The 27,995-nt window shown below is 41.3% G+C and overlaps 1 protein-coding gene across 8 annotated transcripts in view; it reads right to left on the bottom strand.

Annotated features, from left to right (window-relative positions):
• Positions 1-3: 3 nt before the first annotated feature.
• The window catches only part of LOC111957288 (astrotactin-1), a 247,681-nt gene continuing 219,689 nt past the window's right edge, over positions 4-27,995 (bottom strand). For all 8 annotated transcript variants that reach the window (XM_070436721.1, XM_023978078.2, XM_023978080.2 and 5 more), the window contains exons 20-23: positions 26,063-26,198; positions 11,683-11,783; positions 11,348-11,531; positions 4-1,521 (exon numbers count right to left, since the gene is read on the bottom strand). In XM_070436721.1, coding sequence (XP_070292822.1) covers positions 1,284-1,521; positions 11,348-11,531; positions 11,683-11,783; positions 26,063-26,198 — 659 coding nt within the window. In that variant the 3' untranslated portion in view covers positions 4-1,283. The remainder of the gene's footprint in view (positions 1,522-11,347; positions 11,532-11,682; positions 11,784-26,062; positions 26,199-27,995) is intronic.

The following is a 27,995-nucleotide window of genomic DNA, read 5'->3' as shown; positions in this document are numbered from 1 at the left end:
GAATCTTCACCGATCTTTTATACTTTTTCCGGAACATGAAATCTGTTCGTACCTCAAGCTCTGTGAGGTGGAAGAAATTTCCTTTGTCCTGAAAGTTTACCCTCTCTCTAATACTGTTTGGCCATGAGGAGATTCTCAGGAATTTATGATGTCTCTCTGTGACCACAGCATGGGTTGAATGAGGAAAGGGGGAGGCAGGGAGTGGCAGGGAGAGGGGGATGGGCTTTATGTACCTAAACAGGCAACGTCATGACAATGTTATGGGGACAACTACTGCATTAAGGAATGTGTTAGGAGCCCCAAAAAATGTATTCAAGAAAACAGTCAGCATTTGGTTGATATTAATCACAAGTGTGTGCCGCTTTGAAATGCTATTGTATTAAATGTATGAACAATTATTATAATAAAAGAAAGGTATCAAACACTGGCATGTTAGTTGAGTTTCTGTGTTTTTACAGTATCAACAACACCTGTTGCACATGTATATTCTTAAGACACATACAGTATGATAGGATTAGATCTATAAACATACTACAGATAAACAATATAAAACATAGATTTTCTGTTCTTTCATTTTGTAATAGAAATACTGATTCAAAGATAGCCATTTGATTTCAGAATAATTAGGAATTTATTGATGTAGCAAATACTGTCATTTGGGTTTGGCAACTTTAAACATTTAAGGCTCTATCAGTCTGTAAAGCTGAAGCATTACGCAATAGAATGTAAAGATAATTTCCAATATGCAGCGTTTACCATGAATGCAGTCTACGCTAAAGCAGGAACAACGCCTTTAAATTACAATCACTCTGTAAAGCTGTACTTCCGCGATGCGGATTCAATAGAGACTAAAAACAAGTCAAACTGTACATGACCTCCCAAACTTCTGAAATTGACCACAAATTCATATACTGCCCATCTCCATACATGTACAACAGCTTAAATATGAATTTATACTTGAATACTACATTCAACATGTTAAATAACTGAATCTTCGTCATCATAATATATACATTTTGGGGACGGGATTGTTGGTGCAACTTCCAMATTTCCCAAAAGTCATGAAAAGTGCTGTCTAAATGCAGTAAAGCATTACTGTTATACCTTGCTCTAGTAACTGTTGAAATAAATCCTCTTCGCTTCTCAAATACACCCTACCTTGAAATCAGGTTCCTATAACCGTAAATAAGGGTTAGAACACACAATAATTGAAAAGCAGACATGAAGATAACCCCAAAAGCACACTTCCAACTCCTCAAGAACCATTATTTGTTGTGTGACATTCAACGTTCTTTGGGCTCCCCATAATCATTGTACATGACTGGCAGGTTCTGTTCGTCGCAGGCCTTTCGCACATCCTGTCCCAGGTCTACCCAGTTGAGACCAAAGGCCTTGGTGTCTGTGTAGCGGCAGGACAGATACTTGAGGGACATCCTGCGCAGGCCGATCTTGGGCTCCTGGAGAAGACCCCTGCACCATCCACTCAGGTCATCCAGCTGGGAGAGAATCAGACCAGCTTTCCTGCAAAGGAACACAACAAGGCACTACTCAGCAAACACACACTACCTTCAAATCAGGTTCCTTTAATGGTAAATAAGGCTAAAAAAAGAAATGTTTTCCTGCAAAGGAACACAACACAACACTTCTCAGCAAACAACTTATGTAGTATTGAATGGAAGGCTATGGTCCATTGCACCTGCCACAGTGATACACAGTATAGACATGATATGTACAGGTGTCAATAACATGGATAACTATTGGTAATTTTGACATACTGCTTCTTAAATTAACTGCCCAGGGTTGCCAGATTTCTATGAAATATGACCTATAATTACTTACAATATGATGGAAATAACTAARTATGTTAAAAATAAGTATTTCTGTGTTGGAATGGTGTGGTATACTGGTCATAAAAAATATTCATACAAGTAGACCGCTGATTGGCCAGCTCATCCTCCTCAGGGAGATTAAATGRTCTATTAAACATACGTTTTTTTTCTTCTTCCATTTATACTTTGGCCACAAATGCGAGTATAGGACGATTCAACCTCATTATTTTGATATRAGTAAACAGAATATGAACTTTTAAAAGTGAGATTTTCATTGGACAGTTACTTTAACACATAATATATACAATTTACCTCAAGTCAAATTATACTGTACATACAGTGCATTCAGAAAGTATTCAGACACCTTGACTTTTTTGTTGTTACGTCACAGCCTCATTTTAAAATGTATTAAATAGTTTTCTCCCCTCATCAAGCTACACACAATACCCCCTAATGACAAAGCAAAAACAGTAAAAAAAAAAACTACAGAAATATCACATTTAAGTAAGTATTCAGACCCTTTACTGAGTACTTTGTTGAAGCACTTTTGGCAGCGATTAGAGCCTCAAGTCTTGTTGGGTATGACGCTGCAAGCTTGCACACCTGTATTTGGGGAGTTTCTCTCATTCTTCTCTGCAGATCCTCTCAAGGTCTGTCAGSTTGGATGGGGAGCGTTGCTGCACAGCTATTTTCAGGTCTCTCCAGAGATGTTTGATCTGGTTCAAGTCCAGGCTTTGGCTGGGCCACTCAAGAAAATTCAGAGACTTGCTCCGAAGCCACTCCTGCGTTGTCTTGACTGTGTGCTTAGGGTCGTTGTCTTGTTGGAAGGTGAACCTTCACCCCAGTCTGAGGTCCTGAGCCCTCTGGAGCAGGTTTTCATCAAGGATCTCTCTGTACTTTGCACTGTTCATCTTTCGATCCTGACTAGTCTCCCGGTCCCTGCCATTGAAAAACATACGCACAGCATGAAGGGGTTAATACCATGCTTCACCGTAGGGATGGTGCAAGGTTTCCTCCAGACGTGACGCTTGGCATTCAGACCAAAGAGTTCAATCTTGGTTTCATCAGACCAGAGAATCTTGTTTATCATGGTACCTTTTTTTGGTACCCTTCCCCAGATCATTGCCTCGACACAATTCTGTCTCAGAGCTCTACGGACAATTCCTTCGTCCTCATGGCTTGGTYTTTGTTCTGACATACACTGTCAACTGTGGGACCATATATAGACAGGTGTGTGCCTTTCTAAATCATGTCCAATCAATTGAATTTACCAATCAATCAAGTTGTAGAAACATCTCAAGGATGATCAATGGAAACAGAATGCACTTGAGCTCAATTTTGAGTCTCATAGCAAAGGGTCTAAATACTTATGTAAATAAGATTTTTTTWWTTTTTATAAATTTGCCAAAATTTATAAAAATCTGTTTTTGCTTTGTCATTATTGGGTATTGTGCGTAGATTGATGAGGAAATAGTTTTATTTTAGCCATTGTAGAATAAGGCTGTAACGAAGCAAAATGTGGAAAAAGTCCAGGCTCCTGAATACTTTCTGAAGGCACTGTAGGCAAGGCCTTCTGTCACATTCGTCGTTGTAATGAGACCAAGGTGCAGCGTGGTAGGCGAACATCTTTCTTTTATTCAAATGAACACCGAAAAACAACAAAATACAAAAACGAACGTAAAGTTCTGCAGGCTACATAGCAACTATGCAAAATCAAGATCCCACAAACTAAAGATGGAAAAAAGGCTGCCTAAGTATGATCCCCAATCAGAGACAACGATAGACAGCTGCCTCTGATTGGGAACCATACCCGGCCAACAAAGAAATAGAAAAACTAGAATGCCCACCCAAATCACACCCCGACCTAACCAAATAGAGAAATAAAAAGGGTCTCTAAGGTCAGGGCGTGACAGTACCCCCCCCAAAGGTTCGGACTCCGGCCACAAAACCTGACTCCATGGGGGAGGGTCCGGGTGGGCATCAAACGGTGGCGGCTCCGGGTGGGCATCAAACGGTGGCGGCTCCGGTTCGGGACGTAGACCCCGCTCCGCTCGCTGATCCCTCCGCTTCCGTGGAACCGGACCGTGGATCGTCGCCGGAGGCTCCGGACCGTGGATTGTTGCCGGAGGAACCGGACCGTAGATCGACACCGGGGACTTCGTACCGTGGATCGTCGCCGGAGGAACCGGACCGTGGATCGTCGCCGGAGGGAACCGGACCTGGATCGTGCCGGAGGAACCGGACCGTAGATCGTCGCCGATGCTCCGGACCGGATCGTCGCCGGAGAACCGCGACCGTAGATCGTCGCCGGAGGAACCGGACCGTAGATCGTCGCCAGGGACTTCGTACCGTGGATCGTCGCCGGAGGAACCGGACCGGAGCGTCGCCGCGAGAACCGGACCGTAGATCGTCGCCGATGCTCCGGACCGTGGATCGTCGCCGAGGAACCGGACCGTAGATCGTCGCCGAGGAACCGGACGTAGAGTCGTCGCCGGGAGTCCGGATCCGGACGTCGCCCGATGCTCCGACCGTGACCGTCCCGGTGCCCCGCGACCGTGATCGTCGCGTTGCCCCGGACCGTGGACCGTCGCCGGTGCCGCCTGGACCGTGACCGTCGCCCGTTGACGCACGACCGCTGGATCGTCCCTTCTCTCTCCTGGATGGATCTGTTCGCCTGATGCTCCGACCGCGAACCCTCTCAGGAGGGCTCTGGACGCCGACCCTCGCAGGACTGCTCGACTGGAACCCCCGCTGAAGACTCAGCCGCAGACCGTCGCTGGAGACTCTGGACCCGCAGACGTCGCTGAGAGACTCCGCGGCCAGTGGATCTTCACTGGAGCTCCGGCCTGAATCCTAGCTCGCATGATCATCACTGGAGGCTCCGTGCCATGAACATCCACTGGAGCTTCCTGCTCCATTTTACATGACTTCGGGCCATGGATCGTCACTGTGAGGCTCAGACTTCTGCCGTCTCGGAGCTTCCGATCACCCTCTCAGAGTTTCCGACTGTGGACCGTCTCGGAAGTTCCGCACTGTGGAACCGTCGCCGTAGGTTCCAGACTGTAAACGCCTGGTCGACTGAATAAGCGCCGCTCTATGGAACTTACGACTCTGATGTTACACCTTACTGAACTTGCCAGTCACGGACGGCAGCCGCTCTGACTGGGAACTGTACCGACCGCTCTGGACTGGGAACTGTAGCCGACCGCTCTGGACTGGGAACTGTAGCCGACCGCTCTGGACTGGGAACTGTAGCCGACCGCTCTGGACTGGGAACTGTAGCCGGCGACTCTGGACTGGGAACTGTAGCCGGCCACTCTGGACTGGGAACTGTCGCCGGAAGCTCTGGACTGTGAACTGTCGCCGGAAGCTTGGTGCGTGGGGCCGGCACTGGTGGTACCGGGCTGGTGACACGCACCTCAGGACGAGCGCGAGGAGCAGGCACAGGACGTACTGGACTGGGAAGGCGCACTGGAGGCCTGATGCGTGGGGCCGGTACAGGTGGCACCGGGCTGGTGACACGCACCTCAGGGCGAGTGCGGGGAGGAGGCACAGGACGTACTGGGCTGTGGCGGCGTACATCAGGGCGAGTGCGGGGAGCAGGCACAGGACGTACCGGACTGGGGAGGCGCACTGGAGGCCTGATGTGTGGGACGGGCACAGATTGCACCGGACTGGTGACACGMTCCTCCAAACGCCTACGTTGCCGCATACTCCTCGCCAACTCCATTCTCCGGTATCTCTYCTCGCACTGTTCTATTGAATCCCAGGCGGGCTCTGGCACTCTCCCTGGGTCGACCGACCACCTCTCTACCTCCTCCCAGGTTGTCTCTGGTTCACACCTCGGCACCGCCGACCACTCCGTGTGCCACCCCCATTTTTTTGGGGGGGGCTGCCTCTCGGGCTTCCGTCGTGGTTGCGAACCCCGGAGTCGTCGTTGATCCTCCTTCGCTGCCTCCGCCTGCTTCCATGGCAGGGTCTTGTCCCCTGCCATAATCTCCTCCCATGTCTATGATGTCCTCCACACCCTTTTCTCCCGGACCCAGGATCCCTGCTCCTCCTGGCCACGCTGTTTGGTCCTTTRGTGGTGGGATCTTCTGTCATGTTCGTCGTTGGAATGAGGAGACCAAGGTGCAGCGTGGTAGGCGAACATATTTATTTTATTCAAATGAACACCGAAAAACAACAAAATACAATAACGAACGTAAAGTTCTGCAGGCTACATAGCAACTATGCAAAATCAAGATCCCACAAACTAAAGGGGGAAAAAGGCTGCCTAAGTATGATCCCCAATCAGAGACAACGATAGACAGCTGCCTCTGATTGGGAACCATACCCGRCCAACAAAGAAATAGAAAAACTAGAATGCCCACCCAAATCACACCCCGACCTAACCAAATAGAGAAATATAAAGGCTCTCTATGGTCAGGGCGTGACACCTTCACACAAAATAAAATGTCTTAATGCCCTTTCATATTTGTTGATCTCGATTTCTTGTAGAATTTTGCTCAAAAGAACAAGAAGAAAAAGTAAGATTAATGGAAATACTTTATACATAAAATATGGACCTCTGTCTGGATTGAGGTAAGATTTTAGTATTTGGTGTTCTCACCTTAAATGATACAAATCAAACGTTGGATAGAGCGGGTCACTCATAAATCACACGTTGCGGCTTCACCATTGTTTTTACACTACATCATAATACGACAGACTCTAAACCCACCTCTTCCCTTCAGAAGGAGACTGGGCATGGTGGAATAAATAATTCTTAGGYCAATACCTGACTGTTATTCATCCATTTCATAACCTGTACAGGGTCTACCCATGTTCAGATAGTGATGATGTTGAAAGTGATTAAGCTGTCTCCAGGATAAGTGGCTGACAGAAACAGCAACTGATGGAAAGAGTGCCTGATTCCTCAGACATGGCTTCACCTCACTCATTGGCCAAACCAGGACCACCAAACTGTAATGTAAATAGTGAGACGTTTTTGTCGGCCCACAATACATTTTTGTTATTAATCAGAAAAACATTATTCTCTTTTAATACTGTCATCCCTCCCAACTCCTACATTCAAAGCATTCCTAAGAATATGTTCCACAGAATCCAATGTTTTCAGACATACCTCTTAACTTGCTAATCGTTGTTTTGTTGTTAGACCAGGCACAAGGTGCAATGAGGACAGCTTGTTCATGTGCTTTAAGTGTCACAAGGTGAGACTTTCCAAACAAGGACACTATCACTGTTTCATGAACAAACTGTAATGGAATGTCATATTTCCAGGTATTTGCATTCAATAGGTGAAAGCTGTGCTTGTAATATTACGCATCCTCATATTTAGATTTTGTATTCCAAACTAGGGGCAGGTTTTATTATTACATACACCAGATAGGTGGATTGAAATGTGTTGTTTTACAGGGTTACATAGAAGTACGGCACCCCGTGAGCAAGGGTACATCGACAGATTTTTCATATTGTCGGCTTGGGAATTCGAACCAGCAACCTTTTGGTTACTGGCCCAACGCTCTAACTGCTAGGCTACTKTACCTGCCGCCCTGAATACTGGATACCTGGATATCCAGTACGTTTCCATAGAGAAACTAAGCAACATTCCATTTGCAGATGCTAGTCAAATAGGGCAGAACAACAGCTTAAATACTCACAACGTATTATCTGCAGAGAACTCTTGATTAAAGAATATAAATGGTACTTTAACGATGTCAAAAATGAAAGACATATTAAGTCATTATAAAATAATCGGTATCTGTGTAGTAGAGGTGCTGTCATTTATATAATTTTTCTAAATGTATTTATGTTTCTAATATCTTGCTACATTTCAGTGGTTTAAGGAATTTGGATGTTTATTTGCTTAAAACAAAAATCTTGCGGTTTGTTATGCTTTAATTTTTCAAGAAAAGGTTTTGGGCTCCAAATAGCAACGGTTGTCACCATAAATCCCAGCATGTATAGAAGTGGAAAATGGCCTCACATTTCCAGGGTACATTTTGGAGCTCTCCCACTCTGCCAGGGCCCCTATTTCAAATCTCCTTGACTCACTGCTTTTCACTGGTCGGAGAGGAAACAATCAGCCGCATTCCTCAGACAGCAACAGTCAAAGAGACCAGGGACGGGTTCAAAAGAGCATCCATGATGCTAGGAAACCACCACTATGATGAGTCTGTCTCTGTGTTACACAGATATACAATACAATGCAATCCGATAAGTTTATTGTCCATTTACATGGAAGTTCATTTTATGAATGCACGCAATTTCATGTCTTGCATGAAAGTAAACTATCGGACTTTCATGGTACAGTACATTTATTGTTGTCCATACCCAACAACCAGATATGGAGTATATCTGTTGGTAGGACAGTCCAGTCCTCATCTGCAAATTGAGATAATGGAAGAGTAATTGTGGTAGAATAATGTCTGAGGAAAATCCCTACATCTTCTAAACAGTCTTGATTAAATTAGACCCTTTTTAACCAAAAAATGTTAAATCACAAAAACATGAGCTCCACTTATCATGTTATCAACAGAAATCCAACCATAACAATACTTAGCATCACAGGAAATTGCCTGATTAGGATGTGTCATAAAAATAACTGTCAGTTATTGGGCTGTACAGGCAAGGAGACAGAGGGGGAGTGAAATGTTCAAGATAGGATTTTCTCCTACCAAGCCAACATCTATCATTTCTAAGTCAACAACCAGCCCCATGCCTTTAGTAATGGGTAGTCCTGTAGTGATGACAAGATCGGGACACGGAGAGAAGTGTCGGGCTCGAGAGACAGACTTTGTACGTTTATGTTTGGCATGAACATCACGCGATGTTGCAGGAAAAAGCAACAAAAATGTTCTCTGACAGGGGCCAACCTAACTCGTCAGTGAGATATGATATGTACAAAAGCTGGGAGAGGAATATTTCCCCTGCTTTATAAAGATAGATCCATTGCTTCACCAGTTTATTTTAACATATTGTTTACTCTGCTGAAACAAGTTTTTATTTAGTCAGGGGCAGAGTGGGTGACTATTATATGTATTTTGACTAGCTAATGAAAATTGCATTTACAATGGTTCACATTGTTTGTGACAGGGAAACCCCAGTGAATTTGAGGATTTCATAACAAGGAATGTCATTTCTGGAGACAAGCCCAGTTACAGGCGATTGTCGGCTTTGTATTGTTATGTGTGGAAAGGAGCATCTCATTGCTTTGATTCAAGTGGTAAATTGTTCCTTTCAGAAATGCTAGAGAGACAGAGGGTACGGAACAAGTAAACAAGTGATGGGGGTTCTCCAACAACGCTACAAGGGCAGTGCACCCAACACATAAGGTCCAATGCAAACCATGTCTTTTCATATTATTCTCATTTACATTTTTAAGAATACATTACAAATACATCTCTTCAATAATGCCTATAACACATTTCCTGAGACAGCAGGCTTACACAATCACAACACACCATAACAACATGGAAAATCCTGCCCAACATGCTAACAAGCTAAGAGTCTTACAGTATGACGTAACTAAAACGGTAGCCACCCTCCATAACACTATAACGGTGTTTAGCGAGATAATGTCCAATTGATCTAAACCCATGTTTATAGTCTCCGACCCTCACCTCAAATGCACTTACTTTGGTTTCATCTAAGGTCAGTGCATTCTTGACGTGAATCATCCCTCTGAAAATGTGGGGCTGTTAATGTAAGTATATTTTAATAGAACACTTCAGAAGCAAACCAATTACATCAACCCTTCCAATATGGCCTAAATATGGCATTAAAAACAACCTTTAATTTGAAGCTAAGACCCTGATTTGGAATCTCAGAGTCAAGGACGTCTTAATCAGTTTCACCTGCTTCACCGTGCATCTACGGGCAACTGTATGTAGACATTTTATATCAGACACATGGCTCTGTTTATAAAACATTTAGCTATAATTTCACATTATACAGTGGCTTGCGAAAGTATTCACCCCCTTGGCATTTTTCGTATTTTGTTGCCTTATAACCTGGGGCGGTTTGTATTATTTGATTTACACAACATGCCTACCACTTTGGAGATGCAAAATATTTTTTATTGTGAAACAAACAAGAAATAAGACAAAAAAATGGGAAACTTGAGGGTGCATAACTATTCACCCCCCCAAAGTCAATACTTTGTAGAGCCACCTTTTGTAGCAATTACAGCTGCAAGTCTCTTGGGGTATGTCTCTATAAGCTTGGCACGTTTAGCAACTGGGATTTTTGCCCATTCCTCAAGGCAAAACTGCTCCAGCTCCTTCAAGTTGGATGGGTTCCGCTTGTGTACAGCAATCTTTAAGTCATACCACAGATTCTCAATTGGATTGAGGTCTGGGCTTTGACTASGCCATTCCAAGACATTTAAATGTTTCCCCTTAAACCACTCAAGTGTTGCTTTAGCAGTATGCTTAGGGTCATTATCCTGCTGGAAGGTGAACCTCCGAACCAGTCTCAAATCTCTGGAAGACTGAAACAGGTTTCCCTCAAGAATTTCCCTGTATTTAGCGTCATTCATCATTCTTTCAATTCTGACAAGTTTCTCGGTCTCTGCCGATGAAAAACATCCTCACAGCATGATGCTGCCACCACCATGCTTCACTGTGGGGATGGTGTTCTCAGGGTGATGAGAGGTGTTGGGTTTGCGCCAGACATAGCGTTTTCCTTGATGGCCAAAAAGCTACATTTTAGTCTCATCTGACCAGAGTACCTTATTCCATATGTTTGGGGAGTCTCCCACATGCCTTTTGGCAAACACCAAACGTGCTTGCTTATTTTTTTCTGGACACACTTCCGTAAAGCCCAGCTCTGTGGAGTGTATGGCTTAAAGTGGTCCAATGGACAGATACTCCAGTCTCCGCTGTGGAGCTTTGCAGCTCCTTCAGGGTTATCTTTGGTCTCTTTGTTGCCTCTCCGATTAATGCCCTCCTTGCCTGGTCCGTGAGTTTTGGTTGGCGGTCCTCTCGTGGCAGGTTTGTTGTGCTGCCATATTCTTTCCATGTTTTAATAATGGATTTAATGGAGCTCCTTGGGATGTTCAAAGTTAATGATATTTTTTTATAACCCAACCCTAATCTGTACTTCTCCACAACTTTGTCCCTGACCTGTTTGGAGAGCTCCTTGGTCTTCATAGTGCCGCTTGCTTGGTGGTCCTCCTTACTTAGTGATGTTGCAGACTCTTGGGCCTTTCAGAACAGGTGTATATATACACACTAGGATCATGTGACAGATCATGTGACACTTAAGATTGCACACAGGTGGACTTTATTCAACTAATTATGTGACTTCTGAAGGTAATTGGTTGCACCAGATCGTATTTAGGGGCTTCATAGCAAAAGGGGTGAATACACATGCACGCACCACCCAGGTGTGGATGGATTGTGATGCTACTAGACAGTTGGTTGGTCGGTAGTTGTGCTTTCCTAACCAATATGCCTTGATATTCTTGGACTGAGAGAGAGAGACAGAGAGACAGAGACAGACAGTATAGATACCTGGGCCCCAATTCATCCTCGCATCTCCAGGTGAACTCTCCGAAGCTCTCATAACGCTGGTTGTAGTGGTAGAGCACACGGTGCAGGGTGGGAGAGCCCAGATCCATCAGCGTATTGTAGGCCGTCTGCTGCTCCTTGCCACTTGTGTAACCATTGAACAGGTTGTAGATCTTGTCTGCAATCTCTGCAACAACACAGATCTGATCTCAGTACTGTATGTGGAGACAAGACACGTGTGTCTACAAGTTTTCAGATTAGTAACTACTGTTAGAATATTAGTCTGAAAACCAAGATACAGATCCTGAAACTGTCCATCCATGCATGGGAAAGCCCACCTTGTGCTTTGACATCATCCACAGCAGGGCAGGGGGTCTTGATGGTGACCTCACTTGGGCTGGAGCGACGGCCTGTGTTGTCCACTGCCCAGAGCCTAAACCTGTAGACCAACACATATAACTAGTGTTTGTTCATTGCAATGGGAGTGCATGCTACTGCACACACAGTGTGTGCAACTGCTAGTTTTTAAGGCTGTGAAAAGACAAATGAAAATGACCCTGAATGAAGTGGTGGATATTGGATATATTCAATGTTATTGTGACAAAATCATTACATTTTCTGATTGACTGTTGTAATGTGATAGAACTTGCTAATAAAATTCTGACAATAGGCTACATTTACAAAGTAAGTGCAACCACTTGTTAACATTTACTTGAATTATATCGCCATCTAGTGTAAGGAAACATTAACAACTACCACCTGCAGAGGTGCAGTGCCAAGTGAAAGGCTACACTCCCCTTGCAAAGTCTTCACATTTGCTGCCTAAGTGAATACATTGTCTGTCGGCCCTACATTAAAGACCATAATTGGTTAAAGAAAATTGTGATAAATAAAAAAGTATACCAGTTTCATTTAAGGACCAACAAATTGACAGTCGTGCCATATAGACTGCAAAATAGTTGAGAAGAGATTTCTGACGTACCGATTCCATGGCACATGGTTTATGAAATGACACGCAAAACGACGCCGGATTCAAAAGTTATTATTTTTCAATTAAATTACTATACAGAATTCTTGCAACCAATAGAATGCTATTTATATGGGGGATACAACCTTCCCAGCTCTGCAGATTTCGCTGCGAAGAGTCAGAATCATTAGATAATTTGTTATCACTACCGGGCGATCTGAAAAGTCATAGTCAATCGATCAATAATATAATACTTTTAGCAAAAACGTTTATTTTCAATTTACAATCTGTAGGAACAATGAGAACAGAAAGGTTCAGAAATGTTGTGAAACATCACAGAACAGTTGAAAAATAAATGGCAAATAGAAATCCAATGTGGATGGTGTTACGAGATAGATGGGAGGGGTTGAATGGAGCTGAAGGTTGGGACTAATAACTAATAACAACAAGATAACTAACGTAAAACATACTGTGCCCGTAAAACATACATAGGTTAAGAACTTTTTTGAAAAGAGCACAGCTTGAAAGACATGGCAAATCAAACCAGATGAACATCATAAATATATGGGAGAGGTTTAGAGTAGAGGAAGGACAAGAGTTAAAAACAAACAAAATAAAATTGTAAAATAGACTGTGTCCATAAAATGTACATACAGTTGAAGTCGGAAGTTTACATACACCTTAGCCAAATACATTTAAACTCAGTTTTTCACAATTCCCGACATTTAATCCTAGTAAGAATTCCCTGTCTTAGGTCAGTTAGGATCACCACTTTATTTTAAGAATGTGAAATGCCAGAATAATAGTGGAGAATGATTTATTTCAGCTTTTATTTCTTCCATCACATTCCCAGTTAGTCAGAAGTTTACATACACTCAATCAGTATTTGGTAGCATTGCCTTTAAATTGTTTAACTTGGGTCAAACGTTTCAGGTAGCCTTCCATAAGCTTCCCACAATAAGTTGGGTGAAGTTTGGCCCATTCCTTCTGACAGAGCTTGTGTAACTGAGTCAGGTTTGTAGGCCTCCTTGCTCGCACATGATTTTTCAGTTTACATACACTCAATTAGTATTTGGTAGCATTGCCTTTAAATTGTTGAACTTTTTCAGTTCTGCCCACAAATCTTCTATAGGATTGAGGTCAGGGCTTTGTGATGGCCACTCCAATACCTTGACTTTGTTGTCCTTAGGCCATTTTTCCACAACTTTGCAAGTATGCTTGGGATCATTGTCCATTTTGAAGACCCATTTGCGACCAACCTTTAACTACACAACCGGCCGTGATTGGGAGTCCCATATGGTGGTGCACAATTGGCCCAGCATTGTCTGGGTTTGGCCAGTGTAGGCCGTCATTGTAAATAATAATTTGTTCTTATTAACTGACCTGCCTAGTTAAAATAAAAAAATCTCTGGGGTTGGAAAACATACGTAATCAAGACATATTTATTAATTTTTCATTCACTGATTGGAGTCCACCTATGGTACATTTAATTGATTGGACATGATTTGGAAAGGCACACACCTGTCTATATAAGGTCCCACAGTTGACAGTGCATGTCAAAGCAAAAACCAAGCCATGATGTCAAAGACAGGATTATGTCAAGGCACAGATCTGGGGAAGGGTACCAAAACATTTCTGCAGCATTGAAGGTCCGCAAAAATACAGTGGCCTCCATTATTCTTAAATGGAAGAAGCTTGGAACCACCAAGACTCTTCCTAGAGCTGGCCGTCCGGCCAAACTGAGCCATCGGGGGACCCAATGGTCACTCTGACAAAGCCGGATAGTTCCTATGTGGAGATGGGAGAACAGTCCAGAAGGACAAGCATCTCTGCAGCACTCCACCAATCAGGCCTTCATGGTATTGTGGCCAGACAGAAGCCACTCCTCAGTAAAAGGCACATGACAGCCAGCTTGGAGTTTTCCAAAAGGCACCTAAAGGACTCTCAGACCATGAGAAACAAGATTCTTTGGTCTGATGAAACCAATTTTGAACTCTTTGGCCTGAATGCCAAGCGTCACGTCTGCAGAAAACCTGGCGCCATCCCCATGTTTTTCAGTGGCAGGGACTGGTAGACTAGTTAGGATAGAGGGAAAGATGACCGGAGCAAAGTACAGAGAGATMCTTGATGAAAACCTGCTCCAGAAACGCTCAGGACCTCAGACTGGGGCAAAGGTTCACCTTCCAACAGGACAACGACCCTAAGCACACAGCCAAGACAACACAGTAGGAGTTTCGGGACAAGTCTCTGAATGTCCTTGAGTGGTCCAGCCAGAGCCCAAACTAGAACCTCTCTGGAGAGACCTGAAAATAGCTGTGCAGCGACACTCCCCATCCAACCTGATAGAGCTTGAGAGGACCCGGAGAGAAGAATGGGAGAAACTCTCCAAATGCAGGTTTGCCAAGCTTGCAGAGTCATACCCAAGAAGACTCAATGCTGTAATCGCTGCCAAATATTCTTCAACAAAGTACTGAGTAAAGGGTCTGAATACTTATGTAAATGTCATATTTCAATTGTATATTTTTTTATTAAAACCTGTTTGTCATTATGGGGTATTGTGTGTAGATTGCTGAAGGGGAAAAAACGATTTAATAAATTTTTTGAATAAAGGCTGTAAAGTAACAAAATGTGGAAGAAGTCAAGGGGTCTTAATACTTCCTGAATGCACTGTACAATACAATACAGCTTGACCAATAAGACACTGAGTTAGGTCCCTGTCTGGTCTCAAGACAATAAGAGAACTTAAGTCATGTAAAATTCAGTTTCCTTTTTGGAACGTACAGAGCTGAAATTGCATTTTTGAATTACCAAAGCTGAACCTGATATATTTTGCAATAAACTTCTACAGATATTCTGAATAAATAATTAAGTTCTTTGCTAACTGTACAGCACAGGCATAGAGAAATTCAATGAATAAAGGAAACATTTTGAAAATAACTGAAGTCACCTGTAACAACTGAGCTGAATAGCCTGCCAACAAGGAAACTGACCAGAAGCAAAATTATGTAAAGATTTGTATTTGTATTTATTAAGGATCCCCATTCCTGGTCCAGCAACATTAAGAGTTACACATTTGTATTATTACATGACATTTCATAACACTTTCMACAACACATTAAGTGTGGCATGTCATTAGTAAAGATTGAAAAAAGTAAGTGCCTAGACAGCTGCCCTGGGGAATTCCTGATTCTATSTGGATTATGTTGGAGAGGCTTCCATTAAAGAACACCATGTGTGTTCTGTTAGACAGGCAACTCTTTATCCACAATATAGCAGGGGATGTAAAGCAATAACACATTTTTTCATCAACAGACTATGATCGATAATGTCAAAAGCCTCACTGAAGTCTAACAAAACATCTCCCACAATCTTTTTATCACCAATTTCTCTCAGCCATTTGTGTAAGTACCGTGCTTGTTGAATGTCCATCCTTATAAGCGTGCTGAAAGTCTCTTGTCAATTTGTTTACAGTAAAATAGCAATGTATCTGGTCAAACACTATTTTTTATAAAAGTGTACTGAGGGTTGGTAACAGGCTGATTGGTCAGCTATTTGAGCCAGTAAAGGGGGCTTTACTTTTCTTGGCTAGCGGAATTACTTTTGCTTCCCTCCAGGCCTGAGGGCACACACTAGTAGGCTTAGATTGAAGAAATGGCAAATAGGAGTGGCAATATCAGCTGCTATTATCCTCAGTAATCTTCCATCCAAGTTGTCAGACCTGAGTACTGAAACTGCACCGTCTGTGTCCATGATCCTACCTCTGAAAACAAGGATTCTACAATCCATGGCCCCAAGTGAGGAAGACAGCATCGTCACTAGAGATGTCAAGGCTGCCATTAGAGAGGACCTGAACCCCAGATACCCCCCTAATGTATAGGACTACCTTCATAGATCTACTGCACTGCATCCAAGGTTCAAGTCCCTGTCTCACCTAGACCCTGCCTTACGCCGGAGGACAAACAGTGATCTCACAACTGAGATTGTGGCCACTGAAGAGGTAAAAAAAGAAATACGAGTGAATTACTTAAATAATAAATAGACTGCAGTCTAATCTTAGTCTATTCTATTGCTATTAGAATCATCCATTTTTGATTTGGAATAATAATGGCTTTTATTAAATGTTATTGCCACAATTATAGCTCGATGAAATATGAAAATAAATAATTAGTTTAATAGATCATGTCATTTTTTCTGCAGGGTCAAGCCACAGAGCCGACAGGAGCAGACTCAGAGGGATCTCCTCCACAAAATAATTCGGCCATGAAGGAGCTTTTCGGAGAGACCTTTGCGAGCAAGGACACAGGAAAGACGTTTGCCAACACCATCAAAGAGGAGGTGGCATCCTACAAGGCAGCAAGCAGCATTCCAATGGATGGTGATCCACTGGCATGGTGGAAAAACAATGTGAGTAAATACCCTCACATTGCCATGATGGGAAGATACTACCTGGCTGTGCCTGGCACTTCAGTTCCTGGCGAGAGGGTGTTCTCCACGACAGGGGACATAGTGACTGCAAAGAGGTCTACCCTCTCCCCAGACAATGTAGACATCCTCATCTTTTTTTAAAGAAATTTGAAGTTAAGCTCAGCTCTGCTTTGCTTTCTTTCTTTACTTTTTTTGATGATGTTGACATAGGCAATTTTTTTCATTCACTATTGTTAAAATGAAGACGGTATCATGCCTCATATTGCACTTTAATTTATTAATTGAGAATTTAATATTTTATTTTAATATTTTATTTAAAACTGTAAAAGTTCTTTGCTTTAAGTGTTCTTTCAGTAATAAATGGAAAGCAAAGTTATATTTGTCTAATTTCTTTCTTTGCTCATCCAAAAAATGATCCGATCCATGACTCAAAATCGTGATCCGATCCGAACCATGAGTTTTGTGATTCATTGCACCACAACTTTCTGCCCAGCATTTCATTTAAGGGACCAAATTCGGTCTCAATGACCAATTTCCAAGGGAGATAAACGAACGCCGTAAGAGACTATCTGGTACAAAGACAATAAAGGAAGAACGGTAAGTGTGCCTTTATCATTATGGACAAACTCTTTATAGATGGACAGCTATTCCGAGACAGCTCCAAAAACCGTGGCTGTACTAAATTGTACAGGGACTTCTGGTTACGAAAAAAAGAAGGTATGGGAACTGTAAAACTATCTGAACATTATGAAGTGGATATGAACACAAACATACTCAATTACATGCTTGCTTACACATACAGACTTATACATACACACACCTGATCTCGCTCTCTTCTCTCACTTTTCTCTCTATTGTCGAGAACTGTTTTATAATTTAATGTGTTTTATAATTTAATGTGTTTATTGTTTGTCTATCTTTTTTATGTATTTGTCTACAAGTTTATATATGTTTACAACAAGCAAGGGGAAGATATCAGAATAGGGGCATTGGGGAATAATAACATATTGTACGGAATACATTTGTACTGTAGTGAAGCCGTCTCTAGAGTAATGCAAGGTCTTGTCCATGATCATGTGAAACGTCAATTGCTATGGAAATGCTGGGATGTGTTTTTCAATTATGTTAAAGGTAATTATGATGCAATTATAATGGTGATACGATATGGATTACAATTATCATGAATATTAAGGCTATACGCACTACATGTTACACACATAGACGCTCAACCATGCAAATTGGCAGAGTTATTATTTATTTGGACATCACACATTATAGTCTTACTCTTATACAGACATCGTTACACTCACTATATCACATCCAATATCATACACATCAACCTACTCAGATTTGCTACACACATAATATCTTGTCTCAATTTTCTAACATCTGTGGCATTGGCAAACAGGCAAGGGAATAAAACAAATATTGCTAGAACCTATTTCTTGAATTGTAAATATCAGACATTTGAAAGCTCTAGTTTTGACCTTCACAATACCTCTGATGGCAGTAACTTTACAAGCACTAATTATGGTCAGTTTAGACTGAGAATAGTATCTAGTTATGGTAAGGGGTGAAATAAGTATAGCCAGTTATAATTGTAACGGTTTAGCAGATTATAAAAAAAGAAGGTCAGTCTTTACATGGCTAAACGAAAAGGAATATAACATATACTGTTTACAGGAAACTCACTCCATACTTAGATGAAGTTGYGTGGAAAAAGGAATGGGGTGGTGAAATAATTTTCTGTTATGGACAATGGAACTCAAAGGGTGTGGTGATATTAATTAACAAAAATGTCGATCTGAATGTGCATATAGTCAGGAATGATTCGCAAGGAAGGTGGACCCTTTGAATATGAAAGTGGACGAAAAAGACATTTGGCTCATTAATCTATATGGTCCAAATCAGGATGATCCACACTTCTTCGAAAACATTTATACCAATTTATTGAACTTAAAGGGCAACAAATGATCTAATCATTATGGTAGGAGACTATAACGCAGTGTTAAGTACCTTAATGGACCGCAAAGGTAATCGCTCTACAAACTATCACCGTGCCCTTAAGGAAATCACAAATATTATGGACACATTGTGGATATTTGGAGACTAAAAAACTCTGACCTAGTGAGATATACAGTACATGGAGGAGACTTAATCAAGCTAGTTGTCTTGACTACTTTCTTGTCTCTTTCTCTCTTGAATCAAAGGTTTAAAAAGTTTTAATAGGAGACAGAATGCGATCATCATCTAATTGGCATTCACATAACTCATAGATTTTCCACATGGACGGGGATATTAGAAATGTAATCAAAGTTTACTGGAGGACAACTTATTTTTAACTAAGACAAAATCATTTATAACTGAATTTTTCCAGTATAATATAGTTTCAGCAAATCCCCTTATTATTTGGGATACCTTTAAATGTACCTTCAGGGGTCATTCAATTCAATATTCATCAATAAAAAAAAAGCMGTTTCTGGTTATATAGACAAGACTAATAAGGGAAATCCATGAACTAATAGTGCAGGTAGACAGCAATAAAAACAATACTACAGAGATACAAAATAAGTTAGAGGGAAAACAAAAAGAACTTGAGGAACTTATTCAAGAATGATCTAATGTAATCTATTACTAAAATAAAGCAAACTGGATGGAATATGGAGAAAAATGCACAAAATTTTTCCTGAATCTCCAATACAGGAATGCTAACAAAAAGAATTTGCAGAAACTCATTACTGAAGACKGAGTCATCTATGATTCTCCGGATGATATTTTAAAAGAGGAAGCAAATTATTTTAGGCAGATGATATATTTTCCGTCTCATCCTTTCCCACTGAAGATTATGGTAAGGAATTCTTTCCAAATAATATAAAAAATGGAAAATTAAAAAAATGTACAGAAAGATCAGTGCGAAGGCCAAATTACAGAGGAACACCTTTGAGGCTATTAAWTCCTTTCAGTCTGGAAAACCCCCAGGGTTTGATGGCATACCAGTAGAGGTATAGCAAGTGTTTTTTGATATACTAAAAGCTCCATTGTTAGATTGTTTAAACTACTCCTATAGAAATGGTAGTCTGTCAGGTACTCAGCAGGAAGATCTGATTTCTCTATTACTAAAACAAAACTCAGGTGGCAAATATAAAGACCCATTCTATCTAAAAAACTGGAGGCCCCTTACACTTCAATGTTGTGATGCAAAAATACTAGCAAAATGCATAGCACTCAGAATTAAAAGGGTTTTACCAGGTATTGTTCATCCTGATCAGACAGGTTTTTTACATGGACGATACATTGAGATAATATATGACAACTACTAGAAATAAWAGAACATCATGAAACACATAAGCCAGGAATGGTGTTTATAGCGGATTTTGAAAAGGCAGTTGCTAAACTAGGAATTCATTTTATTTATACATGCCTGGATTTTTTCAATTTCGGTAATTCTCTTATAAAATGGGTAAAAATAATGTATAGCAACACCAGGTGTAAAATAGTAAATAACGTCTACTTCTCAGAGAGTTTTGAATTGTCAAGAGGAGTTAAACAAGGGGGTCCGCTGTCAACATATCTATTCGTTATGGCCATCGAAATGCTAGCTATTAAAATCTGATCCAATAACAACATTAGAGGATTAGAAATCCAAGGCTTAAAAACAAAGGTGTCCATGTATGCCGATGACTCAAGTTTTATATTAAGTCCACAAGCTAGATCCCTGCAATAGCTCATTGAAGATCTAGATAACTTTTCTGTACTCTCTGGACTAAAACCTAATTATGATACGTGTATAATATTACGTATTGGATCCTTAAAAAATACAACTTTTACATTACCCTGCAGTTTACCTATAAATCGGGCTGATGGTGAAGTAGACATACTCGGTATTCATATCATATAATATATAAATAAGCTCTCCACAATGAATTTCAATAGAAAACTTGTAAAAATAGACAAGACCCTGCAACCACACAGAGGGGTAAATACCTGTCTATTTATGGAAAAATGTCCCTGATAAAATCCTTAGTCATCTCAGTTTACTCACTTACTTATGGCTCTGCTTGCTCCTGATGATTCATTTTTCAAATCATATGAGCAAAAAAATATTTTGCTTTATCTGGGACGCTAAACCAGACAAAATAAAACGTGCCCATCTATATAATGAATATGAATTGAGTGGGTTGAGATTATTAAATATAAAAGCACTAAACCTCTCTCTTAAAGCTTCACTCATTCAAAAGTTTTATTTGAACCTTAAATGGTTCTCAAGTAGATTACTAAGAAAAGCTCATCCATTGTTWAAAAATTGCCTTTTTGCCTTTGCCATGTCTCATTTTTGATTAATTGAAAATGATACTTTTTTCAAAGTATCTCTCTTTTTCAAACAAGCATTGCAGAGCTGGCTACAATTTCAATTTCATCCCAACTGAAAAGATAGAACAAATATTACGGCTGAACTCAAATATGCTGGTTGATAAAATAGCTGCATTTATGGGAAAGATGTTTGAAGAGGGTATTTTGTTATTAAATGATATTGTAAATTGGAATGGTAGAGTTATGTCCTTCRTGGAGTTATCAGAATTGTACAGAAATGTCTGCTCAATCCAAGAATAMAACCAATTGATTACAGCATTACCCCAAAAATGGAGGAGGCAGGTGGCAGCGGGAGGAGGTAGGGAACTGGTCTGTCTGCCCAATATAAAGGATCAAAACTGGCGGAGGAATTAAAAATAGCATAAATAGGAGTATAAGTATACCAGTTTCATTTGAGGACCAGGATGTTGACAACTGTGCCATACAGATTGCAAAATATTTGGGAGGAGATTTTTGATGTACCGATTATGACTTGATATATAAAACAACGCAAGATTCAAGACTTCATGCTTTCAGCTAAAATTATTATTTAGAATTCTTGCCACCAACAAAATGTTGAATATTTGGTGCATAAAATCATCGAAACTCTGCAGATTTTGTTGTGAGGATACAGAATCAATAGACCATTTATTTTGGTATTGCCCTCATGTAGCCCGTTTCTGGTCTCAGGTTCAGGAATGGCTGAAAATGCATAGCATTGATCTAAAATTGACCCTAGAGATAGTACTGTTAGGAGATCTGGAGAGATCGGGTCAGTCAATTACTAATACTCTTAGTAAAAGTATTTATCTTCAACTCACAATGTGTGGATTCTATTCGATTAGACAGATTGAAATTGTACGTTAAACATCACAGCATAGTTGAAAGATATGTGTAGGAACCCGAAGTGAGTGGCCAGCAGAGATAGATGGGATGGGCTGAGGGAAGCTGAGGGTTGGTATGTGGAATTGGAGACAAGTGGGAGTGGAGTTGCTGTGTGGGAGATAGAATGATGGTCAAAGATAAGTAATAAATGTTTGTTTTTTTATTAAATAAAAAGTCAATACAACATAATAAAAAGTACATTTGAATGACACTAAGTGGCAGTGTTTTTACAACTAATGCCGGTTTGCCTGAGGCTGACAGGTAGGGCACGTGACAGKTAGGGATTAACTGAGCTGGGTTTGGGTCATTGATAAGTCATAGTCTCAACGCAGCCTTATAATGCTGTGAAAAGATCCAGGAACACAAATGATTTGGGTGGATCCCATCCTCCTTATAATGAGCTTTGTTTCAAGAAGGTATCAAAATTGTCAACAAATGTTATACCCACAGAGCTGCAATAGTCAAGTAGCCAGTTACGGAGGGCTAAAAGTCTGCTGAAGTGTTCAATGCCACGATTTAGGGAGCGTACAGGGCCAGATATTATGGGGTGTTTGTTGGTGTTCTTTAAAATATTTCTTCATCTGTTCTGAGCTGCCCTTCATAATGTCATTGAATCCCACATGAACTATGATATAATCAATTTCCTTATGCAGGTTTAAAATGTTTGGGAGCAGCTTGTTGATGTCCTGTTTTTGCTTGGGTTATTCCTATTGCTATACATCAGAACCATTTGAAAAGACAACATGCTCAAGATGAGAGTTTTTCCCCCTTCCATCCTGTGTGTAATCTTTTCAGTATGGCTACCCCATTTACGGTGCATGTGTTAGGTAAGTGGCTACATGTGTAGCAGGCTGTCTGATGAGGAAGGGAGGAGAGTATGAGTAGTAGAGGAAGGAGGGAAGGTGGAGGGGAGCCGATGGAACTTTTAACTCTTAGAGCATGGCACAATTCATTACACCGATTGACCTTAAACACAGAGTCAAGCGTTCCATGCGGACATTAATTAAAAACACAATGGCCACCAGGCAGCACAACATTGACCTCAGATGGGTCTACATCACCACAATATCATCTTACGTTATTACAGCCACAGGAGCAAAACACACTGTAATGTCCAGTAACACAGGAAAAGAATAACCATAAACTACTGTCATTACACCTGGCAATGACCTCACTTAAAATACACAAGACCTCCCAAATAGTTTGTTAGGAGGTTTATCATTTTGCTTATGAACAAAAGTCATTATGATATACAGTTGAAGTCAGAAGTTTACATTCACCTTAGGCAAATACATTGAAACTCAGTTTTTCACAATTCCTGACATTTAATCCAAAGTAAAAATTCCCTGTCTTAGGTCAGTTAGGATCACCACTTTATTTTAAGAATGTGAAATGTCAGAATAATAGTAGGGTGATTTATTTCAGCTTTTATTTCTTTCATCACATTCCCAGTGGGTCAGAGGTTTACACACTCAATTAGTATTTGGTAGCATTGTCTTTAAATTGTTTAACTTGAGTCAAACGTTTCGGGTAGCCTTCCATAARCTTCCCACAATAAGTTGGGTGATTTTTGGCCCATTCTTTTTGGCCCAAATGTTCTATAGGWTTGAGGTCAGGGCTTTGTGATGGCCACTCCAATACCTTGACTTTGTTGTCCTTAAGCCATTTTGCCACAACTTTGGAAGTATGCTTGGGGTCATTGTCCATTTGGAAGACCCATTTGCAACCAAGCTTTAACTTCCTGACKGATGTCTTGAGATGTTGCTTCAATATATCCACATAAATTTCCTGCCTCATGATGCCATCTATTTTTGTGAAGTGCACCAGTCCCTCCTGCAGCAAAGCACCCCCACAACATGATGCTGCCACCCCCGTGCTTCACAGTTGGGATAGTGTTCTTCAGCTTGCAAGCGTCACCCTTTAACGATGGTCATTATGGCCAAACAGTTTTATTTTGTTCCATCAGACCAGAGGACATTTCTCCAAAAAGTAGGATCTTTGTCCCCATGTGCAGTTGCAAACMGTAGTCTGGCTTTTTATGGCGGTTTTGGAGCAGTGGCTTCTTGCTTGCTGAGAGGCCTTTCAGGTTATGTCGATATAGGACTCGTTTTACTGTGGATATAGATACTTTTGTACCTGTTTCCTCCAGCGTCTTCTCTTCACAAGGTCCTTTGCTGTTGTTCTGGGATTGATTCGCACTTTTCGCACCAAAGTACGTTCATCTCTAGGAGACAGAACGCGTCTCCTTACTGAGTGGTATGACGGCTGCGTGGTCCCATGGTGTTTATACTTGCGTACTATTGTTTGTACAGATGAACGTGGTACCTTCAGGCGTTTGGAAATTGCTTCCAAGGATGAACCAGATTTGTGGAGGTCTACAATAGTTTTTCTGACGTCTTGGCTGATTTCTTTTGATTTTCCCATGATGTCAAGCAAAGAGGCACAGAGTTTGAAGGTAGGCCTTGAAATACATCCACAGGTACACCTCCAATTGACTGAAATTATGTCAATTAGCCTATCAGAAGCTTCTAAAATTATGACATCATTTTCTGGAATTTTCGAAGCTGTTTAAATGCACAGTCAACTTAGTATATGTAAACTTCTGACCCACTGGAATTGTGATACATTGAGTTATAAGTTAAATAATCTGTCTGTTGGCCTCCCGGGTGGCGCAGTGGTCTAGAGCACTGCTAGCTGCGCCACCAGAGTCTCTGGGTTCGCGCCCAAGCTCTGTTGCAGCCGGCCGCGACCGGGAGGTACGGCACAATTGGCCTAGCGTCGTCCGGGTTAGGGAGGGTTTGGCCGGTAGGGATATCCTTGTCTCATCGCGCTCCAGCGACTCCAGTGGCGGGCCGGGCGCAGTGCGCGCTAACCGAGGGGGGCGGGTGCACGGTGTTTCCTCCGATACATTGGTGCGGCTGGCTTCCGGGTTGGAGGCGCGCTGTGTTAAGAAGCAGTGCGGCTTGGTTGGGTTGTGCTTCGGAGGACGCATGGCTTTCGACCTTCGTCTCTCCCGAGCCCGTACGGGAGTTGTAGCGATGAGACAAGATAGTAATTACTAGCGATTGGATACCACGAGAAAAGGGGATAACATTTTTTAAAAATAAAATAAATAATAATCTGTCTGTTTAACAATTGTTGGAAAAATTACTTGTGTCATGCACAAAGTAGATTGTGCATGAAAGTTGCCGAAACTATAGTTTGTTAACAAGAAATTTGTGGAGTGGTTGAAAAACAAGTTTTAATGACTCCAACCTAAGTGTATGTAAACTTCCGACTTCAACTGTACTTCCAGCGTAAATGTTGAATTTTACGTATTTGTGATAAAAAAAAAGACAAATATGTATATTGAAATAACATCCCAAATAGTGCACATTTTGTCAAGGACAAGGTCGTCTTTGTCATGTTTGTCTGTGCACCTAATCTCTTGATCTTATGATTCTTGTTTCTGCTATTAACATTAAGTGCTCTGTTGACGCACTTTCAAGCTGTTCCAAAGTATGAGCTACTTCCCCAGCTGTCTGAACCATATTTAAAACACTTGTCTTAAAGTAGTACATGCACATGACTGAGGAGTGATTCCAGGCTCTCCCCTTCCCAAACGGGTTGTTGTTCCCTTCATGTAGACTGTTTCTCCATTGGATAACACCTACATGACTTACACATCCATGGAACATCCAGGGAAGTTGGCTTAGGCCAAGGACAGGGCTTCCCTCAGCGCAATAGACAGCAGAGTTGCAATACAGTATAAGTTATAGGAAATATGCTTATCCAGGTTCTGTCTTTACTCACAGAAGATTTGCTAGCTAGTTTGACATGATCCAGTAACCCATCTTCATATTGTGCAATTCCTCAAATGAATCATTTTCACATTTTCCTTTTTCACTTTTTTGTTGTGGTCTTTTTCTAAAATATCTTACATTCAAGTCACTGCTTGCTAAATCAAGCTTGAAGGAGGCAAGCAATGCATTTACAAGTTAGTTATGTACTGTATATTTGACATRTTATCTGAGTGGTGATAATGATGATGTAGTATTTTCCTTTTGTAACACAAGAGATAAACACCCATTGCTAATGGTACAGTAACTTACATGTAAGTGGTGTCTGGCTCCAGGCAGCGAATGATCATGCTGACGGAGGAGGTCAGGAGGTCAGGGATATCCCCAAGCATCACACATGGAGACTTGGCCCCAGACAGGATATCATCCACAAAGCTCAACATTGTCTCTGTATGGGAGGAAAACCCATTCATCAAATAATCACTGACATCATCAGGAGAGGAAATGTCCAACAAACATCACAAATATTAATTCATTGCAACAGCTACCATATTTGAGTAGGCTTTCAAATAACCAGCCAGAAATGGAATTGGAGATGCTTTAACCCACATTAATCAATTATTCTAAGCCATAGGCTAATATCTAAGGCTTTTACATTCAGTTTGGGGCACATTAGGAACATGTACAGTATGTGTACCGTCAGCCGCCAACATAAGGTCTTCACAGATCTTAGCTCAAATAATATGCCATGCTTGTTCTAATTAAGGAGAGGCAGGAAAGGTGTTTTCCCAGCTGGGTTGCATGCATCAAAGGGCATTTGCAATGGGGCTATGCATTTTAGCTCAGTGGGAAAGACATTCTCGAAGTGCACTCTGTATGTCCTCTCTGAATCCTGCTCAACCCGTATGGGTCACAAACTGGTAAAAACATTGGGTCAGGTGCCAGTGAAAACGTCACAGAGAGAAAAAAGACTGTACCAGCTGTCACTGAAAAATATTTATCTTGCACAGAGGAACGTGGGTTTTAAAACAAAAAGATTCAAATTAAAAGTGACATTGTGAAAGATTTAAGTTCACCATACTGGGACTTATTGCTTGATTGATAATTTCCCATGCCTTCTCTCACACTCCCCTCTCGTTTAGATGGTCCATGTGGTGAATCCAGACGTAATTGGGGACCCGATGTGAAAAACTCTCAGCCATCTTCAGCACCTGTCCGATCCATTAACAATTGGAGTGAAATGTATTGGCTAGAGGGACCAAGTCTGCAAAACTGACTGTAAAACCTCAGAAGGTGAGTCAACCCATAATTCACTTCAAACTTTTTGGCACAGTGATTTCTCCCGGCAATCAAGGAATGCTAATGTAAACAACCACAGCTGAATGACAAGCACTTAACGTTTGTCCTTAAAGGAAAAGCTCTCTCAAACATCATGGTTCTTTAAACGAGTCCATTTTAAAAGTAGTATTGGCAAGATACAGTACTATAATGCACAATGTACTGCAGGAGTGTATTATATTTATATATATATATATAATCTACAGTACCAGTACTGGTACAGTAATCTACAGTACCAGTCATGATGTAGTCACCTGGAATGCATTTCATTTTACTGGTGTGCCTTGTTATAAATTAATTTGTGACTCACCACCTGGATTCGGTCTTACGTRGCAAAATTTGAAATTGTGTTTTTTACATTATATAAAAATAGAGATTCAGAGCTACAAAAAGGTTTATCATACATTGCATTTGAGGAGCAATGGGAAAGTATTTCTGCTTTGAAATTTTATGAACTTGTAAACTCACTTTTGAGAAAATCGCCTTTGAATGTTTTGCTATCTAGTGAAGAGCATTTCTTTGTCTACACCATTTCAGCATCGTTCACACCCTCACCCTAAGCTTTAGCCCCACTCATCACGTTTCGCTCTCGCAGCGCACACTTGATGCTCTAGCCGATGATTTGTTTACCTCTGGATAACATGAAAACAGCCTAACCAGCTCCGCTGGCAACTTTTTCATTATGATTTTTTGCAGACGTTTACAGACACCAGGCATATTCAACGGGTGTTGTACACACGTCACGTAACGTTAGCTAACGAGCCAGCCAGCCAACGTTAGCTAGTTAAACAATAAAAAGGGCCAAAAATGCCACAGTGCTGGGAGCTAACCAACAATGTTCAATGTTTTCTAGCTAACATTAGGCTCTAACTAGAACAGCACAAGGCTCTGGGAGACGAATAATAAC

The sequence above is a fragment of the Salvelinus sp. IW2-2015 genome, linkage group LG32 (genome assembly GCF_002910315.2).
Source record: "Salvelinus sp. IW2-2015 linkage group LG32, ASM291031v2, whole genome shotgun sequence".
Taxonomy (NCBI): Eukaryota; Metazoa; Chordata; class Actinopteri; order Salmoniformes; family Salmonidae; genus Salvelinus; species Salvelinus sp. IW2-2015.
Note: the sequence above shows the minus strand (reverse complement) of the source record. Positions and strands in the feature narration are given on the sequence as shown.